At 42.6% G+C, this 27,650-nt stretch overlaps 2 protein-coding genes across 5 annotated transcripts in view; one reads left to right on the top strand and one right to left on the bottom strand.

Moving 5' to 3' along the window:
* Nucleotides 1–798: 798 nt before the first annotated feature.
* Nucleotides 799–10,210, bottom strand: CKAP4 (cytoskeleton associated protein 4). Its single transcript, XM_048500989.1, has 2 exons — nucleotides 9,545–10,210; nucleotides 799–3,564 (listed from the first exon to the last, which is right to left on the bottom strand). The coding sequence occupies exons 1-2, from the start codon at nucleotides 9,908–9,910 to the stop codon at nucleotides 2,239–2,241; spliced, it is 1,692 nt and encodes a 563-aa protein (XP_048356946.1). The 5' UTR covers nucleotides 9,911–10,210; the 3' UTR covers nucleotides 799–2,238.
* Nucleotides 10,211–16,701: 6,491 nt separating this feature from the next.
* Nucleotides 16,702–27,650, top strand: part of TCP11L2 (t-complex 11 like 2) — a 29,007-nt gene continuing 18,058 nt past the window's right edge. The window contains exons 1-4 of one of the 4 annotated variants that reach the window (XM_048500559.1): nucleotides 16,702–16,825; nucleotides 19,740–19,834; nucleotides 24,737–24,789; nucleotides 26,768–26,939. In XM_048500559.1, the coding sequence (XP_048356516.1) occupies nucleotides 26,804–26,939 (136 nt within the window). In that variant the 5' untranslated portion in view covers nucleotides 16,702–16,825; nucleotides 19,740–19,834; nucleotides 24,737–24,789; nucleotides 26,768–26,803. Of the gene's footprint in view, nucleotides 16,826–19,739; nucleotides 19,872–24,736; nucleotides 24,790–26,767; nucleotides 26,940–27,650 lie in introns of all 4 variants that reach the window. The other 3 variants (XM_048500560.1, XM_048500562.1, XM_048500561.1) reach the window with 3 other exon arrangements.

Here is a 27,650-nt window from a genome sequence, read left to right as displayed (position 1 = left end):
TCTCAAACTTGCTGAGTGTCCAAAAATTTCTGAAACATTATTTTTACCCATGCCCTGGTTTTGGTTAGGAGTGGCTTTTTGGTAACAACTTAATACAAGAGTCTAATGTCTCCACTTCATTAGTCTCTGTTTCATTGTAATATCCCATTGAGCTAAGTTTAAATATAAGAACATAAGAACATAAGAACAAGCCAGCTGGATCAGACCAGAGTCCATCTAGTCCAGCTTTCTGCTACTCGCAGTGGCCCACCAGGTGCCTTTGGGAGCTCACCAGGTGCCTTTGGAATATGATACAAGCACCTCTGACCTTCATTAAGAATTTTTAAAATATCAATGTTGTTTATTTTCCCTAAATTGACTTTTTGCTATGAACAGCCCAGTGGTGGGATTCAAATAATTTAACAACCAGTTCCGGTGGTGGGAATTCAAATAATTTAGCAACTGATTGTTTACAAGCACCATTTTAATAACCGGTTCTGCCGAAGTGGTGCGAACCTGCTGAATCCAACCACTGGAACAGCCCCATTTCCTCCACTATAGTGAGGACCTACGTAACAAACCTGGAAGTGGATTTCAAACTCCAGAAAGTATCACATTCTCAAATCACTCATCCTTTTGCCATTGGAAGACTGTAGAAAAAATACAGTTGCAATCTCTCTATAGCCTTGGTCATACCAGAATGTTACAGTAAGAACATGAACATGTAGAGCCTGCCCATTCTGATTGCTATTTCCCATCTTCCACAGAAAGGCAGAATTATTTGTGGCCTCTACTCATAATAAGATGCAAAAAAAAATGTTTCCAGTATAGTTCCAAGTTTTATTAGGTATTCCAAATGAGGGGGAGAAAAAACTTAAATTCACAGTCAACTACACAGCTGTTCCAAGACTCAAAGTCAGCAAAAGCAAACAGACAAATAACACTATTTCAGTACAGTGCATCTTTTTTCTTTGTTTTTAAGGCTTACGGTACCTTGGCAGCATTTCCAGAACATACAAATCGGCAATGACATTTCCACCCTTTACCCAAGATTGCATCTGCTCCTTTTGGAAAAATCACCAGGGGCAGATAGAACAAATGGGGGAAGTCTGTGCGTATCTTTCACAAGCATTTTTTTAAAAAAGCCTCCATCTATTTATGGGTACCTTTCTAATATCTAAATATTTCAGTAAAAAACCAAAATACAGAAATTTTCTAAAGGAGGTAAACAAGAATCCAGGCAGTTATATAGCTCAGTGGTTCTTTTAAAATATTATTATTAGAATGTTTTTCATTCTTTCAATGATTATCTATGTCCGTCATTTGATGAAGTCTGAGGTCCAGTTCTGTTACACTGAAGTCAATGATGAAAGATCAGGCGCTTAGCATAGATCTGATAGTGATGCACCTTACAGTCTGCTGCATCAAGGGGGAAAATATTAATGTCTGGAAAAAAAATAATTGCGTACCATCTTCTAACCTTTTTGTTAATCCATATTCAGTTTTCCCAACTCAGTTCTTGGAGCAACGAACTACAAACTCAGAAAATATATATTTTAATCCACCACACAGTGTGCGGTCCCAAGAAAAATGGAGAAGCAGTGTTTTGTTTGCTGAAGGTAAAACACTATCAATTATTGCAGATTCTTATTCTCTGTGATCAGGGAATATGATAAGGAGAGGTGTACAACAGTTTGTGCTCTTTGGCTTTGCTACGGAACAGTCATTCTGATTAGAGGAGCTACAAGGTAGCCTACTTACAGATACTGGGATATCCAAATCCTGAAGTGGATTATATAATCCTCTTTCCACACAATATTTTTTCTATAGCTACTGTACAGAGAGAGAAATCCAGGGCCATGGGTACACAAAGCTCTTTCATATAACTACTACTTTCATTTATTTCAATGGATGCAGGAAGTGCTAAATGTGCCAAGCAATGCATACACAACTCTTCTTCCTCTATTCAAATGAATGGACATTCATGGGTATAAGGGACCCCCATGTGTCTTGGTCTGGATCAAGACAAATTTGCCTTTCTTTTCCCATACACTACTGACTAAGAATCAATTAAATTTGCCCTAGCAATGTTTTTACAAGGTGCCAAACTGTGTTATGATTTTTTTCCTGGAGACATTAACAGATCTATGTTTCAACCCATCCCACTTCCCCCATGAGCACTTTGCCCTATAAAAGCAATTTTTTTGGGGGGGGGTGGGGGTGGGTGTTCCAGTTGTTAACACGTTTGACTCTGGATACTTAAATCTTCTCATGTATTTTTTCTACTTTCACAAACAACCTGTCCAGGTCATTCCTTAAGTCATCCAAGGTGGTCTTCACTGACTCCACGCTATTCTCGTTGGTTTCTATTTTCACAGAGTAAGCGACTAAACTGTCCACTGCAGTCCTCAGCATTTTTAAATCAGATTCAGCCTGGCCAACCGAAGTCTGGAGCTCACTGATGGAACCTTTTAAAGAAGAGAGTTCTTCTAGGTGATCTTTAGATTGCCTTTCATTCATTGGAGGTTTTTCTCGGTCCAGCAGAGCACGAACTTCATTCTGGATCTCCTCGAGTACATCTGCGTTGTTTGACAAGTCATTCACATTTCTCCGCAATTCGTCTACATCACTGTACATTGAGAGTTGAGATTCGCCCACACTCTTTATGGTATCCATCACTGAACGCACATCTTTTTCAAAAGTATCCCGAAGAGAGGCAAAGCCTTTTTCTAACGAAACCAGCTTGCTCTCGCACTTGGAGACAAGCGATTTCGACAATATTAAATGCTGGGCAGATGTCGAACTCAAAACCTGGAGCTTCTCTTCTATGGTCCTGAACCTGGAATCATATTGTTCACTGTCATTACGCAGATTTTGTAGGATGTCTTTAGAGACTGTAATGCGTTCTTGTACATTAGCAGAGGTTTTAAGGTGCAGCAAGTCTTCGCTGAGTTTCTGAAGCTCATCAGGAAGATGTGCAATGGCCTCTTCTGCTTTAAGAACTTTTTCTTCTAAAGCTTGTAAGGAAAGGTGCTCTGTGTCAGCAGCCTCTTTGAATTTGTCATGCTCTTGTTTGAGGTGGACTAGTTCCTTGACTTCGGACAACACATCTGACTCCATTAAATTGATAGTGCTTTGCAAGGATTCTATGACCTTCTCTTTAGCTCTCATGGACGCTTGCATCTCATCCACAACACTTCTCAAGGTCTGAAGTTCATGTTTGTATGCACCTGGTTCACCAAGCAAAGCTACATTTGCTTTTACTTCGTTTATTTCCTCTTGGCTCCGTTTCTGAACACTGGTGAATTCTGCTATGTTGTCGTTTATGGACTTGGTAAGCTCGGTCAGCCTTTCTTCTACGGTGTTTTCAAGTGATGTGAAATCTCGTTCTCTGGCATCTTTCACCACGTGGATGCCGTCAGACAGATCTTTCAGGACTTCATTTTGTAGTTTCTGAAGAATCTCACTGATGCGATTGATCTTGCTCTCCCCCTGTCGAACAGCCTTCTCGGTGGTATCTTGTTTTTCCTGAGAATTTTTCAGTGTCAATTCAAAACCTCCAAACGCAGACTGAAGAGACTGTATCTAAGAGAGAAACAGGCATAATGATTACGTTTACACGTCTACTTTGCTGTGGATTACAGGAATGGCTACTATTGTTCTGGTTAGACAACAAAAATTAACGTACATGTATGATGTTATCATAGGGCGCAGCAATGTGCAACTCTTTCTGAAGAATTAGGTACATTTATACTATTTATTACAGAAACAACATAATTTACATTTCATAAATATGCAAAATAGTGCAACTTCAACAAGCTTTCTTCAGCTTTAGCAGCCACTCCAACAACATGGGAGCAAAGTTTACTTTTTAGCCTTCCCATTTTTATATTTTAATGGCCCTAATTTCTGATTTTTGCTACCACAAAATCCAATTTGAAATTCTTCACAGTTGCTAGTCATTGTTGTTCAAGCTACCACAAAAGTATTGTAGTGTATAAATAAAATATGAGGTAACCATGGTTTTTACTACAACAAAAAGCTAATATCTATCCCTCACTTAAATGTGCTCTGTACTTCTGCTGAGAATCACCAAGAGGCACTGACAATAAATGATTCATGAACACACTTGGAACCAAAATGAAAATTCTCGGCATCATAGCTTTTTAGAGCCTGAGATTTTTTGAACCTTGTTTTAGATGCTAATTAGTTTATAGCTTATGCATTTTATATTGCTAAATCAGCAAAATAATTTTAGGCTTGATAAGATACTAACAGCCCGATCCCACTTTGTGGCAGCCAGGGACAGTACAGCGAAGGTGCCGTTGCGCTGTCTTCAGGTGGCGCAGAAAGGAGGGAAAGTGAAAAACCTTCTTGCTGCCCAAGTGGCCACATATGCTACATAGGCTTACGGCACACTTTCTGGTAGCATAAGTTTGTGGCTGTGGAAGGGGGGCATTCCTGGGCTGGAGGGCAGGGATCATCCTGTCACTCAAGTGGAGGAGCAGGGAATCAAACCTGGTTCTCCAGACTAGAATCCACTGCTCTTAACCACTACACCATGCCGGCTCTCTGGTCAATGTAAGGAAAGGGAAGCAGTGAATAGTTAATTCCTGATGATTGAGCTTGGGACAATCTAGGCCTGTGACGGCGAACCTTTTCGAGGCCGAGTGCCCAAGTTGCAACCCAAAACCCACGTATTTATCGCAAAGTGCGATCTTTATCGGCAATTTAACCTGCCGGTGGAAACTGACTAAAGTAAACCACTCCTGGGAAGGCCCCCAGCCAGTCGCGGAGCTACAAGGGGACGGGGAGGTGCGCCGTGCACAGGGCGCATGCCTGGGGGGGGCGCAAAAATCGCCCCCAGGCCCCTCCCCCTTCCCCCACGGTGCCCCTTCTTTCCCCTTCCCACACTTACCTTAGTTGCTTTCCTTTTTCAAAACTTTTTCAGGCTGCAAAAGGTCTGTTCTCAGTAAAAACGGCCTGAAGAATTACCGTTCAATCCAGGTTCCTATACAAGATTTTTGGAACCCCTAGCTCTGTACCCTATGCAGCCCTGTATTTGGAACCCGGCCAGCATTTGATGGAAACTAAAGCCTGGTGCCACACCTTCAGGTTCTGGCTACACATATGTTTCTCCAACGGTCAGCCCAGTTTTACCTCCAACGTGCTCACCTATTTGTCTTTAATGGAGTAGTGGTCTCATATAAATACTAAATAGCAAGATCTAGCACTGTCACTGGATGATCTATTCCTCAAGACTGCCAACGAGATATACCAGCTTATAAAGCAAAGACTCCTTGAACAGGAATCTCAAAAATTGATGACACAGACAAATAAAGTCTGTTCTCCAATCCATCTGAACGTTTTGCCTCGTTTCTCCATTCCAGCTAACTATTTACATCTCCTACATGATCCCAACCTGAGACGTGCTGTTACCCTGGCCAGATGCAATGTTCTCCCCTGTATCAGACGATATAATAGAGATTGTCATATTTCATCTACTGATAGAACTTGCAGCTGTAACCTTGGCCTCGAGGAAACTGTTCACCATGTTCTCCATCACTGTCCCCTACATGAAGCCGAGTGGGAAAAATTTCTCAATCCTCTCATGGCTGAATTAGGCAACACTGCAGATGTTGCCAAAACTCTGTTCCTGTTAGACAGCAATTCAACTGCCACTCTTGAACCAACTGCCAGATTTCTGTGCGATGTCATTACTGTACATTCTCAAATGTTTATTAGACATAATTTTAATTAAATGGTTTAATATTTTAGTTTTTATACATTGTACGTCTAAACAGATTTTTCAATTAATCTAACTTCCGTTGTATAACTGATATGCCATTAAAGGCCTCATTTCATTTCATTTCCAGAAATTTTACATCTCTAATCCTGCTATAACATTCTCAGGAAACAGGTTAGAGGAGGGTGAACAACACAACTGAACTAAGTGTTAGGACTAAGATATCGAAACCAAAGTTTGCATCTCCACTCTGTGATCGAAACTTGGGCCAGTTGTTGTGAGGATAAGACAGGAGAGAGGCAAATTATGTTAACCACTTTGAGTCCACTAGTTCAAGCTAAGCCACTTGGCAGTTGTGCTACAAGAAAAACTGAGTAATTTCTGCTACCAAGTGAGGTCTGTTCTTGATGCAGACTTTCCGGGGACATGTTCTGCTCTATTGATAGCAACCTACCGCTTGGCTCTGCACAGTTTATTGCAAACCTTTCTAGACAGACACCACATGGGAAAATCTCATGGTTCCAGGTCTGGGTGTGTGTACCAAAATGAACGTTTTGAACTAAAGATAGAGCTAAAAGTTCCCATGTGATAGATAAGCAAGCAAACATGAAAACCATCAGTGCTTTGCTTTTGCTGTATGTGACTGGCTAGTACAGAAATTTTCATAAACAGAGGAAATCCAAGCACAAGCCCTTTTAAGCCACAGAAGTAGCTGAGTTGACTTGGCCCAGACTGATCTTTTTTATTTCTCCTACCATTCTACTGAAAATACTACACTAGCACTGGAGCCCGTGAGGTCAAGAGCCTGTGCAGCAGAGTCCTGGGTCGAGGGTTGTTCCTCTTGGCTCACTAATTAGCTTTTGAAACCGGACTGCATCAAACATTGGCACAATATAAAACTTCTCAATTAATGCTCAGGTTGGCCAATAAAACAACACCTAGCATTTTTACAGTGTTCTAAGTGTGACATATTATTTTGCTGTAATCACTATTCAAAACAGCATGTAAAGTGGGCTGGTATTATGATCTTTGTGTGGGGGAGTGGCTAATCCACTGAGAGGCAAGATTTAAAACAGGAGGTTCCTGATTCGTAGATGGGATTCTTAGGTCCAAGCTACCATTACATGCAGTATTTGTAAAACATCTTCAGTGTTTTAAATCAAAAAGGCCACAGTGGCCAACCATTTCTACAAGAACTGCCTTCTCGAGATGGTACTAGCTGTCCTGTGTGCATGCAGGGGTGGTTACAGATACAAAACCAACAGTACTGGCTTTTCCTCCTTCTGCAGCTAATAGAAATCACCCCTCCCAGCAATAATTATGGGGTGGAGTTGTGTATAATGTTAAACATACAAACATCATGGCTCCAAATCCAAATCAAGCTCCATCCCTCTATAATCCATCCCTCACATGAATGCATTACTGCATTTGCAATGCACCCTCTCCCTGAATCTGGGATCTTCTTCCTGTTCCCCTGTTACTAAATATTCCATTAGGGTTGCAACTCCAAAAGACAAACTTAGGAGGCATAATGTGCCTCCCGTCTATATCATAAAGGCCTTTTGTAAATATTGAATTACACTGCCAAGAGCCCACAGGCCTACGTGTCTGCTGCTTCATGTCCTACAATCTTCTCTCACAGATCCAATGTGGAAGGAGTTGGTTCTCCACTTCTGAAGCAGAAGGTGGCTGTGCATTGCTCAAACTGGCCGGAACTGGAAAAGTTATAAAAACCACTGAGCTGCAATTCCAACTATTCTAAAACAACCAGCTTTTAAAAAGGAGACAAATGTAGGTTAACAAATATGCATATGGTGCCTCTTAAAATATTGCAGGGGGGGCAGGGATCAAAAGGGGCTTGAGACAACTGGCTGACCCAGCTTTTGAACTGGTAGATCTGTCAGTTACTTTCCAAAATCAGAAAGAAGCCAAACTCACTAGGTTGGAGAAGAATGTGTGGGGCTAGAAAGCCTTCTTATTGCCTGTTGTCCCAGTTAAATTAAAATAGACTGCTGAAGAAGTACACAGAATCAGAAGGAAAGGTATTCTTTACTATGTAGAAAAATCAGATAGTTCTACATAGTGCCCCTTGCTCTGAGAGACACAAAGCATCATGCTGTTACATCAGCCCTTTTATAAAGGTTAGAAAAAAAATTAGAAAAATGAGTACATGACAATCCAAGCCCATCCCCTAACTTTACCCTTACCAAATGTTTTAATATTCCTTCATTATTCATTTTGAAATCCTCATATTTCTTCAGAGACATCTCTTCATTTCACCTGATTCCCTTTTAAAATCAAACTGCCCCCTCTGGCTCTCAGAACAAAGCTGCATTTCTCCCCTCCCATCGAAGTGAGCTAAGAGCACCTGACTTATGTCAAAATGATAGCTCACGAATTCCTGGTTCACAGAGAGAGACATCTCCAAAAGTGTAAAAGAAGAACTCACACATAACAGCTTATTCAATATAAAAACTTTCAAACTGATGTGTTGTGATTATACTGAGCTACATCTAATGTGAATGCTTTTTTAAAGTAATTTTAAGTAATTATTCCAGTATTAATTAAAATATAGAAGCATGATTACAATGGTCTTACAAGCTAAAATTCCCCTTCCACCTTTGACCCCTCTGTTTCCGCTTAATACACATGTCTAACTACATAACCCATTTATCTATATGCAGGCTTCTAAAAGCATATAAAATACACAAGTTGATTTATAATACGTAAACGCTAAAACTATATTTTTAAAGATATAATATCCATTTCTATAAAATCCTTCTCTCTAACATTCCTTTCCAAGAAGCTTTTAACCTTTGACATTGTACTCTGCATTCCTCTCTCAGCTGTTTCCACCTGCTTCTTGCTGCTTGGCATAGCCATAGAGGAACCATCTTGATATTGATTATATACCGGTCCCTTATACATTTAATATCAAATATAATTTTAATGTATAATCTCCCGTTCCCATAAATGCCCTTCAACTTATAGTGTGTTTGGCCTTCTAAGACATCACGACGGGGGGGGGGGGGGGGGCTTTCACTACAACTTCAGCTCTGGAGTTTGCATTTACGGCCTACTTTCCTACAGCTTCCTGCCAAACTTTCACTTAGAACCCAACCCACAAATTCTTCTTCTAGTCTCCGGGACAAGTTCACAACCGCCCCACCCTCCAGTAGATGGATCAATGGAGGAGGGGCCCAGGAAGAAAGGCCGAAATGGTTCCGGCCGGATGTGCACAGACCGAGAATCCCTGTCCAAAAAAAGGGAAGGGGGGCAGCTTTTAACCCAGCCAAAATCAAAACAGGAGTCGAGTAAAAATTAACAAAGTTTATTCCAACATTGTAAGTCAATGGTCACTTTGTACAACACATGGACTATCCATTCAAAACGCTGCTAAATTTATGTGTAAAGGTTTAAAGGGAGGGGGGGGGAGCCTTTCCTGTCGCTTGAACTCTTCTGAGTATAACTTTAGTTGCTTTGGATCCACATATCAAGCTAAGTTCTGCCAGGCGAAAAATTACGCCGGAGGAAACGTTCCTGGTCTAAGTTGCAAGGGGCATTGGTTTTCTGCTTTGTTCCCCTCGAGTAAACTCATTCACACACCCCCTTCCTCGGGATTTTGAGCCGCGCAGTTAGCCAACGTCGCCTCGGCATCTCCGGCGCAGCGCATTTTTGGCCACGAAAATGCCCTTCTTCAAAGTGGGAATTCCCGTTCAACTCTCCCCCTCCCCCTGGCACGGCAAAACCTGAATGCGTCCCCCCCTCCCTCCAAAGCTCCCCCCCCCCCGCCTTTGCAAGGCAGGAGCGCGCGCTCACCTTCAGCTCCACGCCCTGCAAGGTGCGCGCTAGCTCGTCCCGCTGCCGGGTGAAGCCTTCTTGCCTGAGGCCGACGTGGTTCACTTCTTCCCACAGGCGATGGGCCCCCCAGCCGGAGAGCCCGGCCACGGCCAAGAGAACCAGGTAAAAGAGGCCGTTCAGGAGCTTGCCGAGGCTCAGGGCGCAAGACGGCTTCCCTGCGCCAGGCGCGGAGAGGCCACCCTTGGCGCCCTTGGCTTGCGCCTGGCTTTGCTGCGGGGGCCTCTTCGCCACGTCATCGGGGAGGCTGGAATGGGCTCCCTTTTCGGGCGGAGAGGAGCCGCCGCCGCCGCCGCCTTTATTGTTCCTTTGTTTGGCTGAAGACATGATGATGGCTTGCAGGGGGGCTTGCTCCAAAAGCGGCCGCGACCAGCCGGTGAGACGCGGATGCTCGACCAGGGAGACCACCGGCGGCGGCGTCGGAAGCCTCGGAAAGGCGAAACGTTGCTGGTGGTGCAGCGAACCCAAGCGCCGCTGCGCCTCCCCATTCAATTTCGGCCTCGAGATTGCAGGCGGAAAAGGGGGATTCAGGCGGGCTGCTGCATCCCCGCCCTGCCGTGCACCCAGCACCGCCTCCCCAGCTCCTTAGCACACCAGCGGGCTGCCACGCAGACGAGCCTGAGGCGGGAGGGAGCGAAAGGATTTCTCCGCTTCCTGGAGAATTGCAAGTTTGCAAACCTCTCTTTAGGATGCAGCAGGGTGTTGTGCTTCCTTGCTCCTGCCGGTGTATTCAGCGGCATGGTCAGACTGAATCTGTTTTGCAAACAACAGCAACAATCATAATAAAAGCAAGAAAGCTACTGGAATGCTTTCCTGCAGCCTTACAATAGGCTAGCTTTTTTAAAGAAACCGATCTTATCCGCGCTTACTCCAAACTCCCACTGAATTCAAAGAAACGTACCGGTAAATGTGCAGGGATTGCAGAGGATGCGACATTTGTTTACTTTGGAAGTGACTCCCACTTCATTCAGTTGAGTTTACTTCCAAGTTCGAGTGCATAGAACTGAAGATGCCCGATCCTGTGCAGTGTTACTCAGAAGTAGCCCAGAGTGCTGAATGGCACTTTCTCCTTGATCAGGGGCCCGGCACAGGATCTAGGAGTAAGCCACGTTATTAATATTTAATACTAGGTCATCGCAATCACTCCGTGGAACTAGAACCCCTTTCGTTTCAAAAGAGGATCGCTGACGCCCAGAATATTAAAGACAGATTTTTTAATGAATAAAAAAGTGAAGTGTTTGTCTTAATTTGCTAGATTTCTACTAGACGTGCAGCTGTTAAAAACTCCAGACACAGAAGTCTGGGTAAAAAGCCATTATGAGAACCTAATCGATCCATTCTAGATGGTTGTTTTAAGCAACAGGTTGTAGTGGGCTGGACTTCAAATCCTTGCTGAGCTTGCTACAGGGAGCAAACAACTGTCTGCATTATCATTTGTGCCTGCAGGTCCTCAAGATAAGGTGAGATACAAAGGATTTAAACAGGAAGAATCATTTTCTGATAATTGGTTGCTAGTAAAGGTGAAATTAACTCATTACATTGCCTCTGGATTGGCAGGATGCTGACAGCTGCCAAGAGATCAGAACTAAGGAAGTAGCCTGGGCAGGCTCAGCAAGGAAGGGAAGGGATCCTTTCCTTGTCTTGTCTAAACTTGCAGAGTTGGTGATGCTGCCCATGTCAAAACCCAGGTGTCACCCAGCCCTCTATTCAGAAGACTGGAATGGCACTTTGAAATGAGCAGGCATAATATTTTGACTGATAACACTCAAGATAGCACCTAACTTGTGAGCAAACTGACCATACTGACATTAGCTGCTTCAGTACTCATTGTGCGTCCAAAAGTGTTGCCAGTTATTTTGGGAATTGTTCATAAAGTCAGCATTTTCGGCTTCATCACTTTTCTCAGTTAACTTTACTTGTTAGGCTTTATCTCACTTTTGTTCCTGGGGTTCTTTTGCCTCCCTCCCATTTTACACCCTGCTATACAAACATATTGTTATCATCCAGACAGCATAATGTTATCTATACCTTGTCTCACTAAAAGACAGAAGGTCCATTGTAACCAAATACCCCTCTTCTACCTGTGGAATGCTCCACTGTGGGCATGGCTCTTCAGGAGCAGACCTGCAAGCGGAGCATTCCACAGAAAGAAGAGAAGTATTTGGTTACAATTGAACTTCTATCTTTCAGTGAGATGGGGTATAGTTAAAGGAATCTCACCCAGTCAGTCTCTAAATCAATGAAAGTCTGTGTACAAGCATAAGTCATAAGTCTGTGTACAAGCAAAAATTTAAAAATTCCTTTGTTCCAAAACCCTTTGGGGGTGGGCAGTCTATCAAATCCAAATAATAAATAAATATAAATAAAACAAAAGGCATATTTTTGTTGGGGAAGCAGAGTAGACAGATGTATTTGTGAATCATAAGAGGCATTTTCTCTTTGTGAGATAATGGGAAGATAACTTTTCTAAGATGAGCTTGCTATCTGTGTCTATTATGTGGTCCAAAGTATCATCACATCACAGCTGACTTACGATGACCCTATGGGGTTTTCAAGACGAGACTTGGGCTGATTCCGCATGGGCCCAAAACGGCAGTGTGAAAACGGTGTAAAAGGGTTTATACTGTTTTCGCACCGTTTTCACACCGCTGTTTTTGGCCCATGCGGAATCAGCCTAACAGAGGTGGCTTGCCTTTCCAGCCTCTGCATAGCAACCCTGGTATTCCTTAGAGGTCTCCTATCTAAATACTTGTCAAGGTGAGGCTGAAAGTGGCTCTTTCCAGACAAACCGTTTAAAACATTTTCAAACAGGAAATAAAATGTTTCCTCCATGGAATTCTGCATTGTTTTTATCCACTTTGGTTCCCAAAACATTTTATTTGCAGCCTCAACATGTTTTAAATTAATGCCCTTTTAAAACAGTTCTTTAACTGAAATGTTTTTAAAATGCTTTCATTTGCCTCTTTAAGACATTTCTCTACCTTCCCTGAACTTCCTCCGGCACCATTTTCTGAGCTCACTCTCCATTCATCCTCACCTATTTTTTGAGCATTTTTGTAAGTATTTTTATGGGGGGGGGACAATCTTTGATGCATCAAGTATACAAGTGTAGCATGAGGCATTTGAACCTCGATTTGACAACGTACTAAAAAAATGGAAAACACCCAAAATGGCCGCTAAGAATTGTTTCGAGGGGGTGAGTGCGGACAATTGAAAACGTTTTAGAATTGTTTCGGGAGATTTGTATGGAAAGGGCCAGTATGCGACTGCCCCCTCCTTCCATGATCCTCCTTATACATGTAGTCACCATTCTGTGTGAATGGGACAACATGTGTACATATTCCGTATGTATATATTGCCATCAAGCTGCAGCTGACTCATGATGACCCCTAGCAGGGTTTTCAGCACAAGAGACCCTTAGAAGTGGTTTGCCATGACCTGCCTCCACATGATGCCCCTTTTATTCCTTGGAGATCTCCCATCCAAATACAAGGCTGAGAGTGTGTGACTATCCCAAGGTCACACAGCAAACTTCCACAGTGGGAGTGTGGATTTGAACTTGGGTTTCTCAGATCCTGCTGTGACACCTTAGCTGCTGTATCAGGCTGGCTCTCACGTGTCTTTTATACATATATATATTTTAAAAAAATTACATATTTCTGAATTCAGTAGTGTTGTTTGTAGTTATTCAAATGTATTCAACACAACAGTCCTGTGCAAGCCTGTATTGTGATAACCCCGTTATGCACATCTAATGCCTTCAGAGTTTAAGTGTTATTTTGTTTCACAGGTGTTTCCTTTCTACCACTAGAAAAGGTTTATAGAATTACCACTTCAGGTGACACACCCATTTTTCATTCTGTACAACACAGTGTGCTTATGCAGACACTTTATATTGATAAGACAGACCTGTTCTGCCAGGCATTTGGCCAGCCTGGCTAGGTACATCTGCCACCATTCCATCTGGCCTTCTGTGGGCGCAAGGGTGGGGAGGGAGGGGGAGTCCAATGCCATCTGATATTAATATTTATATGGTTCCTGTTTTAATTATTGGGGTACTGTGCTGGTTTTATTGTGTTTTAATGCTTTGTTTCCTGTGGTTGTTCACCGCCCTGAGCCCTTTGGGAAAGGGCGGTCTATAAATTTAATAATAATAATAATAATAATAATAATAATAATAATAATAATAATAATAATAATAATGTGTTTGAATACAATTAAATGGCATATCTGTAATGTGAAATAAACAAGTGGCTGAAGGAGGTCAGGGTCCCAAGTTTCATCAGTTTTTTGCTATGCTATACATTTCTGTGTAAAATAGAACAAGAACGTATGTTATGAGGTCTTGTATCAGTGCCATCCCGTCTTTTACTCCCTTTGCCTTCAAATGAGATCGACTACTTACTGAAGTGATTGAACTCTGAAGCAACAATATGAAATTATGTGCTACTTTGTCCCTCCGTGACTTTAAAAGCTAGATGGCAGGTAGAAATTCCACAGGTTCACCACCTCCCATTACTATTTTTAATAAGGTTGCCAGAAATACCAGAGATTTGAGGAGTAGAGATGGGGAGGGTGGGATTTGGGGAGGGGAGGGACACCAGCAGCTTACAATGCTATAGAGCAGTTGTTCTCAACCTGGGGGTCAGGACCCCTTTGGGAGTCGAATGACCCTTTCACAGGGGTCACCTAAGACTCTCTGCATCGGTGTTTTCCATCTGTAAAATGGATAAATGTTAGGGTTGGGGGTCACCACAACATGAGGAACTGTATTAAAGGGTCACGGCATTAGGAAGGTTGAGAACCACTGCCATAGAGTCTATCTATCAAAACAACCATTTTCCTCAGAGGAACTGATCTCTGTCATCTGGAGACCAGCTGTAAATTCAGGAAATTTCCAGACACTACCAGAGGGTTAGCAACCCTCAGCTTTAACCTTGATACCACAGATACAAGCTCCTCAGTGAGGCCATTCCATATAGTCGGGGCCACCAGAGTCTGTAGTATAAAATAGATGTATAGGTTAGAAGATAACAGCTAATCTAACCGTATATTTTCCAGTATGGATACAGATAGTGGTTAGATGCAGTGGCGTAGTGGTTAAGAGCAGGTGCATTCTAATCTGGAGGAACCGGGTTTGATTCCCTGCTCTGCCGTCTGAGCTGTGGAAGCTTATCTGGAAAATTCAGATTAGCCTGTGCATTCCCACACATGCCAGCTGGCTGACCTTGGACTAGTTACAGCTTTTCATTGCTCTCTCAGCCCCACCTACCTCACAGGGTGTTTGTTGTGAGGGGGGAAGGGCAAGGAGATTCTAAGCCCCTTTGAGTCTCCTACAGGAGAGAAAGGGGGGATATAAATCCAAACTCTTCTTCTAGCTTTCAAGCCCAAACCTAGTTTTCAAAACATTGGATGAGCACAAACCTTATATACCATCATTTTAAGGACTCTTCCTTGTGAGTAAAAACCTCAACAGGAATAGCTTCCAAGTAAATATGCACAGGATTGGGCTATATAGTTACAACTCTGCACATTTACCAGAGAAATAAGTCTCATTGAGCTTCAGGCACAATAGCGGAACATCTGCTTGGCCAGCAGGAGGTCTCATGTTCTGATGCTGAATACTGATCAAAAGATAAGATTGGCAACATGTAACAGGTTTTGCAATGACTGAAGTGCAGAAAGGGTGCAGTTCTACAGAGTGTAATGCTAAAAAGACTTAGGAATGCTAATAATATTGTTTGGCATCCTGTCTTCCTGGTAAGTGGAATTCTATGCTCATGACTCAGGAGTGCTTTTAACAAGCCGAAAGCTGATCAGAACATCAAACGTGAGTTAGTTACATAACACAATCCTTTTGTGCATTCTAGCATTAGACTGCTTTGCACTGTGCAGTTCCTAACTGTATGCTGAGAGGTGTACATATTTCTTTGCTGTTAACAACCTGCTTAGTTTAAATTTTATGTAAAACTCCAAATGCAAGACTTTTTCACACTTGTGGAAGTTAACACCTTGTCCAATGCAATATACTTCACTATTGTGAAAATGGCACTTGAAGAAAAAACAGGCAATATTCCATTGTTTGGGGGAAGGGAAGCTCATTTTTCAAAGGCAGGAAATGGGTTTGCCAGGTCCTCCAGGATACTTGCAGAAGATGGGATTTTCTGTTTGTTTGTTTGCCATATCCAAGTTGGGAAACTCATGGAGATTTAGGGGAATGAAGACTGAAGAGAATAGGGACCTCAGGCGGGTACAATGCTGTAGTCTACCCTCCAAAGCATGCATTTTCACCAGGGAACTGATCTCTTTAGCCTGGAGGTGGGATGTTTCTGGAGAATACCCGGGTCCCACCTGGAGGCTGGCTTCCCTAGCAAGAAACATGAACTCTGGCTGAGAAAAGCTGATGCTGGAAACCACCTTGCTGGCTTTTAAGGTACCACCGAACTTCTGTTTTATTTTGTTTCAATAGAGAGTACCCCTCAGGATAATTATTGGTAGTTGTCAAGAGAACATCTCCATTTACCATTTCCATATGGAACTCCCGTCTCCCATTTTCCCAGCTATAATTATTTTTCATTCTTCTCCTCTCCCCTCCCCCTTTCCCAGAACATGAAACTAGCTCAAGTTAGCACACAGCACAGTAAACTTGACTGCAACAATTAGAAGCAATGCACAATTCTATCAGTGGCTCCATGGGTCAATTGGCTGGCCCCACCCACCCGAAAAGTCAGAGTGGCGTGGGGGCGGAGAGCATCTGTTGCAGCCCCAGCCTACAAATCGACCGCCTACACTGCACCGAAAGCAAGCAGGGAGAACTGAGGACACGTCTCTCCCTTCCGTAAACACCAGCCAGTCACTCCCCTCTCCCGGGATGGGCGCATTTTCTCTCTTTGAGGGGGCAGACAGATTTCTTGGGCAGCACTGTCCTTCTTTCCCGGACACACGTCATCCAATCGTTGGAGACGGACAAAATGGTTTGCCTTAGCAGATTCTCTACAAGTGTGTTTCTCTTTGCTTACCTGAGTAACCGGCGTATTTGGGCAATCAATGTTAAACTCACCCCCCCTCTTCATAGAGAAATGGAATCGTCCGGGCAGCTGCTAATAACCAGCCGAGGACTATGTACAACTAAATGTGGGAGGAGGGAGTTAAAGCCCATTTGAGAACAGCTGAGTAGAAGCCAAAGGAGACGGAAGGGGGAGCAAACTGGGTGCTGCCTGCTATATAGGACATCCCTGGGGGGTGAGTGAAGATAGAGGGGTTTGGTGTTTTCCTCTAATGTTCATTATTTTTGTTTTTCTAGCTATAACCCTGCTCTGTTCGAGATGCCTCCTCTTCTCCATTTCAGGCAGAGGGAATCCTAGTGTGCATGGGGTTAAAGCTAAATTCGAAGGGGGGGGGTCGTCATAGGTGGTTTCTTGCTTTTGCAAAAAAGAAAAAAAAGACGAAGATGGCAGAGATGCGTTATGTTTCCCCCTTTGTAAAACATAACCCGGCATCCAACCAGATCTTGCATTTGTTTGCTCGGATGTAAATACTAGTATCTAAAGAGAGGTTTACTCTCCAGTAACTGTGCTTCGAATTGCAGCCTGTAAGCGAATGGTAAACAATCTGCCTTCTATGGGGGAGGGGGGGAGCTGTTGCCCTTATTTGCTAACCGATTACTATTGTTTACAAATCTCACGATCATTTTGTCAGTGATTAAAATAAGGGGGGAATTGAGGGGGGGGGGCGCCCGGGAAGGGCCAGCTGTGAATTCCGCAGGGTTTTGTGTATAGGACTCTCGCCCCAGATGTTCGCGGGAGGAGAGAGAAATGGTGGCGCGAAGGAGGGCTTTTTGTTGTTTAAGCTTCCCTTGGAAACGCTGCTTTGTTTTGATCCTTCGGTGTGTCACAGCGCCTGTACTTTAAAGTAACTGCCAAAAATACATGGGAAAGGGTGGGGGGAAGAGGGTAACTGAAGCAGGCAGGGGAAGGGGAGGAGTTTTACAAGAGCTTTACTCTGGCTACACCGCAGTGGAGGGGGACGTGTGCAGCTTGTAGAGGTTAAAAGAGTCAGAGCAGGAGTGGGATAAAAACATATAGCTCCTTTGCAATAGGCTGGCAATTCTAGGTTCCTCTGTGGGATTTTTCTCTCTTCAACAAAAATCGTTTTATTAAGATCGACCCAAAAATGACATGGAACTGTGCGGTCTTTGGAGTTGTCCAGCCTGGGTGTTGAAAGGAGAGGGAACAGGGGTTTGTTTTTATCCAGTCTGATGAAGTGTTCTGGACAATTCAATAGTGTCATGTTTTCCTGTAAAGTATTGTAGCTGGTTTTTTGTAATGGGGTAGAAAGCTTGCCTTTGGGCTGAGATATGACTGAAATTTATAGTTCCTTATGCAGCCCAGAGGTGAATGAAAAACCCAATAAGAAACCTATTCCTGCTTTGGGAAATGGGCAACGGCCTGATCATATAATCCAACCACGGACTCCTTTTTTTCTAGCCAATGTGTCGTTCATATGCAATGTGCCACACATCAACACAAGCATGTTTATCTGAAGTAGCCCCCCCTCCCAAATCGATTAAGCTTCTTCTCATTTTCTTTTTGTCCTCCTGCTTCAAATAATCTTGTGCCTCAAATTCTGATCTGAAAACTAGATTGGTTGAGGATGCAATATGAATTACCTGAGAAGCCTAGATTGAATCCAGAATTTAAAAGGGACATTGCCGAGAATGAACAGAGTTAAATGTACATTTCATGTGACCAACCAGAAGCCTTCTGTACTACATCAAAGTAATTTACATTTGCTCCTCCAATTAAAACATCTGGTATACCAAACTATTTATATTTTAAAGAGTTTAGGGCTGTATAAGTAGTCTCTACCTCCTCCATGTATATCCTCACTGCAGTTCTTTGAGATGGCTTAAACCAAGTCAGAGGCCAAAAGTCCAAATAGCCCATTTGAAATTGCCAGGATTCTACCTTTTCTTTTTTCTTAGACTGTCAATACAAGGGAAAGAATCTTCAAGTGTAATCTCTGTTCATTCCCCCCAACTATGCTCTTGAGAACAATATAATTTACCACAAGCCCATCTTAAACACAGATATAAGCTTAACTATGTCTGAGAATTCCTAGGCTTAGACTCTATGAATGAGTTCTGTACATACCTGATAGTTTTGGCTGTAAAACTATAGTGTATTCCACTAAAACTAGCACTCGTGGAATTTTTTCATAGGATCCAGCCATAGTGTGTCTGTCTTCAATAACAGAAGAGTAAAAGGTCTCTAAGCAGATTTGTGATTAGCTCTGCAGATAGCAACAGGCTATTAGTAGACCTAAACTAAAGCAGGCAACATGCTAATCCCAAACTATAACAACACTTATTGGGTTACAAGGCTGCTTGAAATGACAAGAGATGGCGATGTCACATAACTGATTATGTGGAACAAAGTGATAGAAAGGGAACTTTGAGGACAGTTTAGGGAATGTATCCATATATTGATGACTGAATGTTCAGGATCAATAAAGGCTCTGCTTGCAATTGTGTAATCTACCTTAAGTCTCAGAAAGGCAGACTATAAGTTACATAAATATCCCTATATACCAACTATGGTCCATAAGTCTTTGTGTGTCAACTGTGGTTATCAGCAGATCTGTTGGCTAATCACTTAAGTGGCCTGTCTGACATCAACCAGGGTCTGGGTCTTTTCCATATTGATTCCATCTCTGTGGAATGAGTTCCCTGAAGTGGTGAGAGGATGCCTTCTGCTCTTCCCTCCTTGGGTGTCTTCAGGAAGTGCTTCAAGGCCTGCCTGTTTTCTGGGATTTTGAAGAGGTTTTTGTGACAGGCATCTTTTTAAGGGGAGAGGAAAGGATTTGGGGCTTGTTACTTTATATTTTAGCCCTTTTGGAGAGGATGTAAACATGGCTTCAGTGTTTGAACCTGGTAATTACTGGATGATTTCAGAGTACACGTTCCAAATTAAATGTGATTACTGAAGTTACAGTGGTATTGTAATAAAATTGCAGCAATAAAATCTTAAACCATCATAGAAATCCCTTCTGTATAGACAAGGCAGCTTCTAGTCAGTGGATGTGATACACAGTGGGATTGTGCATTTTGCTCATCAATCTGTTTTTGTTTTGTTTTTTGTCTGATATTGGTCTGCAGAAGTGCCAAGCAAGGACCTTAAATGCATGGAACATTGGAAGTACAACCTCCAGTAAATTGCATCAGATCCTGCATGTGGGAGGATTCCTGAGCAGGTATGGGCTGAAAAGAATGGGCAAGGCTATCAGAAAGGTAGTGTGGTCTCCAATTTTTCCATGGTTTATTGCACTCATTGAAATGTGCTGCTATTTTATCCTATGATGTGTTTATGTAGGTGTGTGCCTCACCCTCTTTCTGCTTAAAATAACTCTCACAACAGCTCTTTGGGACACTGTGTGATGGTGATAGCATTTCACTGCCCCTTCTAAAGGGATAGTGTTATGTTGAGAGTGAAGCTATGTTTTTAGATGCTGATTTTTGCACACTGTTATCTGACCTAAATTGCACTCAGCAAAGGTTTATCAGGCTGAATGAAGCATGTAGAAACCTCTTTGTAGTGGTTTTCCAGATTCCTCATTTTATCCACGTGGCAAGTATGAATGGACTGTATTATGGAAATTGTCCAGTGCTGGCCTTGGTAGTAGATTAGAATCTGATACTCTGCATATTGGGATTACAGGTTTGAATGATCTCTGGAAAGAACCTTGCTGACATCTACCTCTGTAAAGTGACACTGGTGGGAACCGTAGGATAGCTATGCAAAAAGAAAAGGGAATACTGGTCTTGGCTGTTTATATTCTGGTGTTTGAATAAGCATGGAAAGGATGAGTGAAGTCTGAGGAGTTATGGCTGTAAAACTATAGTGTATTCCACTAAAACTTCCAATCTCAGTCATATTAGATCCAGTGTGATTCTTCAGCTTTTGTGGTCCCAACCTCCTGTGGCAGCCTGAAATCCTATTATTGGGGGGGGGGTCACCTGCCCCCTCCCCCTCAGGGCCTAATGGAAGACATTTAGGGCTGCAGTTGGACAGGGATCCATCAAAGTTTCTACTTGTGATTGGAAGTTCTTGCACCAGCAGTAACACTGTGCTGGCTCCATCTCCCTGTATAAGTCTGTGCTACCAGGCAGGAACCAGCTGTTCAGTGTGATATCAATGAAGCCAATGCCCCATCCTGTTGGCCACTATATCCCTGGCTTGGTTCTTACAAACAGCAGCTGAGGTGGTAAACTTCTGCAGAGATTATACAATCTTAGGTTTTAAAAGGGATCTCCTGTGATGAAAGGTTCTTCGATGGAAAAGAAAAACATTCCTAAACATAGAACGTGTCTTCTTCCTTCTCTCTCACAAGATGATGACTTACCTATGTGTTAGAATACATACTCTGTGGTTCATCATGTGAACCCTCACACACAGCCTGAGGTGGTGCAGTCCTGCCACAGATCTACCACCCATCTACTGTTTGAGAACCAAACTTCACTGTCAAAACTGTTTTACACAAACAGGCAAATGTGTCACTGTTGTTATGACTGCCCCCAAATTAAATGAGTTCCTAATTGCTGTCATGACAGTGAATCACTTTGCAACTGCACTGATGTGCTTATGTCACACAACCAAATGGGTCAAGCTTAGGGTTGCCAATTCCAGGTTGGGAAATATATTCAGAGGCAGAGCCTAGAGAGCATGGAGTTTAGGGAAAGGAGGCAACTACAGAGTCTTCTCTCTAAAGCCACCACTGTCTCCAAGGGAACCTATCTCTGCAGTGTGGAGATCATATGTAATTCTAGAGAACACCAGACTGGAGCTTGGTAACCCTAGCCCAATTTTGGAAGTCTTATTGTTCAGTAACCTTTTATGCTTTGAGATTAAAAAAAAAGTTTGTGTGTTTGTGTTGGGGCGAGTGCATTTAAACAAAACATCTGAATGTTGGCATTTCCTCCATACTTTGCTATAGATCTTAGACTGATTATGCGCAAGGTGTCTGCTGTGCAGCTGGAGTGAATGTCCATCATGGCAAGATTTCTTGTATGGAGATATTTCCTCAAGTCCTGCTTTCGCTTTCCATTCTCTCTACAGCAATTGACACCACTTCTAGTGTGACTTTAATTTGCTTTGCTGCCAGAGTGGAGCAGATTTGCCAGTGAGCATAGCTTTGCCCTAGGCATCTTCCCTCTGCCCACACCCAGCCTACCTATCTTCAACCTTCCCACTCCTGTCCACGCTTCCCTCTCCCTTCCATGTTGTGGGCTCCTTCCTGCTTCCTACTCATCCTGTCAGTATCTTTTGATAACCAACAAGTGGAAGTCAAAGAAAAGAAGCTCAACCAGGACAGATTAGCCAAAACACATCAACCTCTAAATTCTCATATTGATATATTAATATCTTGAGATAATAATAACACAGTGCTTGGTCCCACCTTACACCCAATGTTTTCATGCATTCAGTGCCCCTCTTTTCCAGGGATGGTGTGAATCCCCCACACACACAACAGAGATGGCAAGGAGCGCATGTAGGGGTTGTACTGTGCTCATTTACATTCACCGGACAAGTTGGTATTTCTACAGATAGTAGAAACAGCATATTTTTTGTCTCTACCCCATCTCCCCCAGTCTACTTCTGCCCTCCTGAATGATCAGGAGGTCTTTTTAAAACTTTATTTCAACTTGAAGCATTTGTACCGTATTAGATCTGTTGAAATAATGATAGATCTAGTACAGGAATATTTAAACAACAAGCCTTTCCTCCTGTGGCAGCAGTAGTGGCAGGAAGTATGTGTATGTGTGGAGGGGAGGGGGAGAGAATATACATTCTCCGACATGGTTCCTTTCTTCAGCAGCATGTGGTCCAGGGAATTACTTTGCCTCTTTCATTGTGGGAAGGGGATTATTTTTTGGAAACAGCTACAATATCGACATGACTGCTATAACAGCAATATCAATGTAACAGTAATTTAAAGGCTTTTACAAAGCCAGCAATCTTGAGACTACTAGGTGTGATGAGATTTGTGCCTTTAAGAATGAGTTAAGGGGTGGAGTTAAGAGAACCAGGAAAAGCAGGCCCGGGAGAGTTCAGCAGAGAAGCTGCAGGGTGAGTGCCCTCTTGGGTGTAAACAGAGAAATGTGAAGAGACCACACTACAACCCCATGGCATTGTGAAGAGCCCCAAGATAAGCATTCCCTCTATAATGGGCCTAGAGTTCTGAAATTAAATAAACCTTTGACATTCTATAGTGCTAAGGTCTGCAAGGAATTGCAGGAAGAAGAGAGGGAAATGAACAATTGGGTTTTTCCTCACAAACTGCAGTAGTGAAAAACTTGAATTCTGGCCTATGAAAACAGTTTTCTGCTCACCTAGACTTTAGCAATCTAGTATTGTAGCAAAATTACCCCAACAAGTGGGATTAGAGGTAGAGCAAACAGGGAGCTTCTCATCTGAACCTAATGCAGTATGAACCAAAGACCCGTCAGAACTTTTTCATTTTGGAATTGATTGGTGCCCCTACAAGTTTAGAACATTCTGTTAGGGGTGAGGAGTTGATGGAGGGTACAGGCCTCAAGGGGCCAAACTTTGGTTTTCATGTCCCCTTCCAGGATGCTTTAAAACTGTTAGAGGCTTAATCTAGCTAATTTCTCAACCACTCTTTTTTTTCTTACTTTAATGGATCCTGAACCACTGTCAACATTCCCTGTTTTATGGAGCGTGCACAGTGTTTATCTGGTATTTTTAAATGTACAACTTAATATTTTTCTTCATAGCGAAGGAATGGGGGGCATGGCTTACTGGTAGAGCATCTGTTTGTCATTCAAAAAGTCCCAGGTTCAATCCCTGTCATCTCCAGTTAAAAGAACCGTTGGCTGATAGCTAAAAGAAAATTGTCTGACTCTATATAATGTGGCTTTATATGTTTATCCTGGAGCCAAACTAATGTGATGGGAGGACTCATCTCCAGTTTTTCCTTGCCTTTTTAAAGTCCTTTAGAAATGTGTGTGGCTATGGAGCTCTTCTCCCCCATCCCTGTACCTTTCGAAAAGCTGGTGTCATGTAATGGCCCAGAATGGAAACTAGGAAGCCCTGAGTTCTAATCTCACTACAAAAGAGCTGTTCTAGTGACAGTTTTGGAACTTGAAAAAGCACAGGGTACAGGAGAAAGAGTTGTGAGCCATGGGACCGATCCTCATGGCATTTAAAATTATTTTTCTGAATACATAAGGAATAGCCTGAGCTTGCTGAAACTGCAGCCATTTATATGGATGAACCCCATTTGCTGTCATATTGACAGGTTATGAATTTGAATGAATGAATGAAGATTCCTTAAAGGAGGAATGAATGAAGATTCCTTAAAGTAAGGGGCATCTAGCATAGCTCTGGTCTTGTAAGCAAGAGATCTAACTTTGGCTTTTGACACCTGATGCAAGGTTAAATTTGTTGGCTCACAGCCAGAACATACCTGGAGTGTCTGTAGTATGATGATCTAAATTCCACGTGGAGCTCCAAATGGGATGGGATAATCATTTCCTGTCCTACACGTATGTGCAGTACAGGGCTAGTCCGGTAGTCATCTGAGCTACATTGGAATTAGCTGTTCTCCTTCACTGCAGGAAATGATCTCACCACATTAAGTCCTGACTGCTGTAAACTTAAATACATGAAGCTGCCTTATACTGTGTCAGACCCTTGCTCTAGCAAGATCAGTTTTGTCTACTCAGACTGACAGTGATTCTTCAAGGTTTCAGGTAGGAGTCTTTCACACTGCCTGCTAGCTGGTTCCTTGAACTGGAGACTCCAGCAACTCAGCCTGGGACCTTTTGCATGCAAAGCAGAGGATCTGTTACTCAGTCAAACTGTTTCCTAATATAACTTTGAAGGAGTAGTCCTGCTGTATAACATCACTGGCCATCGAAGAATGAAAGCTGGTGTCATGTAATGGTCCAGAATGGAAACTAGGAAGCCCTGAGTTCTAATCTCACTACATGGCCTTCAGCAAACTTCTGTCTCACTTTGGTCCCACCTACCATTTTCATAGCACTTCTGCAAAGGTTGTTATACTATATGCTCCAAAATGCTCTAGAAATGCTAAATATTGCATCTAATTGTCTCTGCTTTTTTTTAATTGTAGGAAAACTGCATCAGTTTCCACATAATTGTGACGGACGCATTCTGTAGCTTTAGGTAGGTTGCTATAAACCTTTGAGCCATTCTCAGTGACAAAACGTTTGGCTTTTCTTCCCTTTTAAGAGTTAATATCACCCTCAGATTGCAGACCGTCATAACCAGTAGACCCAGAGAACCTTCTTAAACTGCTGTCTGGAAGCAGCAGTCTGTTCATCTGACAGTACTTTTATTCACAAAATCAAGCACCCTTCAAATTACACTCTTAGACACAGTTACTCTTTAAAACAGCGTACGCAGAGACAATTCCCATTGGATCTAGTGGGACTTACTTCCTAGTAAGTCTGCCTAGGCTTTGCAGCCTTATACTGCTTGTAATTGTACTTGTCAGTCTCTTAAAGTATCTGTAGGTAAATCACAGTGCTAACCAGAATTCTTCATGCACAGGCTACAATACAAATGAATGAATGGATGAATTTATTATGTTGAAGCCTTATAACATTACATTCATATAAATACAGAATGAAACAACATAATACAAAGTAAAACTTTAAAAATTGCAGTATAGCATCCATACCATCTCAACAACTATCTACTATCAATATGGAAAAATAAAATGAAGTTAAGCCCACAAGGGCAGATATGAAAATTCAAAGGGGCTTTATTGAATTTGGCCTGATGAACAGCTATAGGCAGGGACTAAAATCTTGCCATAATAAAGGCTTTCCTTAAAGAAGGGTTGGAAAGATCTGATAAGTATCTGGAATTGATTTTCTTAGGCTTAAAATAAGGATATTCTTGCTGGAGAAGCAAATTAATGCAGTTGTAAAAAAGATTTTCTTCCAACTCAACCTAGTTCAAAAAATGGTCCTTACCTTGACATGGCTTAACTGACCACCTGTATCCATGACATGGTGACCTCAGGGCTAGACTACTGTAATGCACTGTATGTTGGTCTTCCCTTAAATCAATGCTGCAGAATGTCACAGTTCAGCTATTATCAGGAGCTTAATGGGGCATGCATATTATTGCCATTCTATGGTCACTCCAATGACTCCGCTGTGCTCAATTTAAAGTATTGGCTATCACATATAAAGCTCTTGATGGGCTTGGACCCTAATATCTGTGAGACCATCCTTCTGCCATGCTCCACCTTGATAGCTTTGCTCATCTAAGCAGGGCCTTCTGCTGGTGCCAACTGCAAATGCGTAAAATTAATAACTGCCCGTACATGTGCTTTCTCCGTAGTGACCCCCATCTTGTGGAGTGGTCTGCCTGAGGAGGTCAAGAAGGCTCTCCCTCTCCTGGCTTTCCATAAACTGTACAAAATTGAATGATTCAAGAAGGGTTTTCTGTGCAGGCAATAGAGTTTAGCACTGTACAAAATGATTCTACAAATGCTAAAGGACCGCTTTCTATACTGCTGCATATAGTTTACTGTTGATTGGACCTTGCTATGTAATCTTGACGTAATGTCAACACTTATGCTTTGCTTCCCTTTGGATTTTTAGAGTTCTGGTTGGTTATACAACTTAAATCCGATTTCATTGTTTGTTGAATGTATTGACTGTCTTTGTGTGATCCATCTTGAGTCACAGTGTGAAGGGTGGACTATAATGTAACTAAAAATAAATAAAGGGAAATGCAGATTAAAGACTGTTATGCAAAAATGCATAACTGAAACCCACTGTAGAAGTTTTATCTGCCAAATCAGGAATCACTAATAAATACAGGCTTCCTTTGTATGTTGTAGGGTAATGGTTCCTAAGAAGGCCTGTAAGCATTTTGTATAACAAGCCAATTTGTAGTTTCTAGCTATAAAAACCAAAGATCAAGCAAGCTTAGCAATTTGATTGCCTGATGCAACTGCCGCTTAAAAAATAAAATCAGATAGATGGAATGTACAGTAGGCCAGCCTTTCTTATTCATGTTTTATGTCATATTGCCATTTGGACCCTGGTGCTTTTTCCATATTGCTCTTTTGAGTTTTTGGAACTGATGTTTAGGCTGGTTGAGATGACTCTGCTGGTCTTTTCAGGTTCTTCATACTCTGGTCAGCAGAAGTTGACCCAGGATGCCTCTCAATGATGAACAGAACAGTGACGGTGATTCTTCAAGGTTCTCTGAAAGCGCAGCTTCTTCCAGTGACTCTGAATATTCAAGACAAAGTTTTACCAGTGACTCTTCGAGCAAATCCAACTCCCCAGCTTGTAAGCAAGAGTGAATTACTTGCAAATTGTGTAAGATGTATAGGATCGGGGTCCTTTTGAATAGCTGAAAGTCCAAGGTTTTTGCAGTGCAGGAAGTAAGTTGTGCTTGACAAAACCAGGGGGTCATTAGAAGTCCATAAGAACAAGCCAGCTGGATCAGACCAGAGTCCATCTAGTCCAGCTCTCTGCTACTCACAGTGGCCCACCAGGTGCCTTTGGGAGCTCACATGCAGGAGGTGAAAGCAATGGCCTGCTGCTGCTGCTGCTCTTGAGCACCTGGTCTGCTAAGGCCTTTGCAATCTCAGATCAAGGAGGATCAAGATTGGTAGCCATAAATCGACTTCTCCTCCATAGATCTATCCAAGCCCCTTTTAAAGCTATCCAGGTTAGTGGCCATCACCTCCTCCTGTGGCAGCATGTTCCAAACACCAATCACACGTTGCGTGAAGAAGTGTTTCCTTTTATTAGTCCTAATTCTTCCCCCCAGCATTTTCAATGTATGCCCCCTGGTCCACCAGGAATTGTTCAGTGAAACGATTAAGCGTGGGCAAGCTTCCTTGAAAGCCACTGCTACCAATGTTTTCCTGCAGTGTCCATCTGCAGGAGAGTGCTAAATGTCTTCTAGGATTTGTTCATTTCCTGCAAGGCTGAATATATAGTGACTGTGCATCCCAGAAAATATTCCAAAATTCCCTCCACTGCACTTAGTGT

The sequence above is a fragment of the Sphaerodactylus townsendi genome, linkage group LG06, assembly GCF_021028975.2.
Source record: "Sphaerodactylus townsendi isolate TG3544 linkage group LG06, MPM_Stown_v2.3, whole genome shotgun sequence".
Classification (NCBI taxonomy): domain Eukaryota; kingdom Metazoa; phylum Chordata; class Lepidosauria; order Squamata; family Sphaerodactylidae; genus Sphaerodactylus; species Sphaerodactylus townsendi.
This window is presented reverse-complemented; position numbering and strand designations above follow the sequence as displayed.

Bases quoted from the DNA above. Each gene is read 5' to 3' on its own strand.
- CKAP4 (XM_048500989.1), bottom strand. From the start codon at position 9,910: ATGTCTTCAGCCAAACAAAGGAACAATAAAGGCGGCGGCGGCGGCGGC. The intron at 3,565-9,544 runs GTGAGCGCGCGC...TTTCTCTCTTAG, and splicing joins TGCAGGGCGTGGAGCTGAAG to ATACAGTCTCTTCAGTCTGC.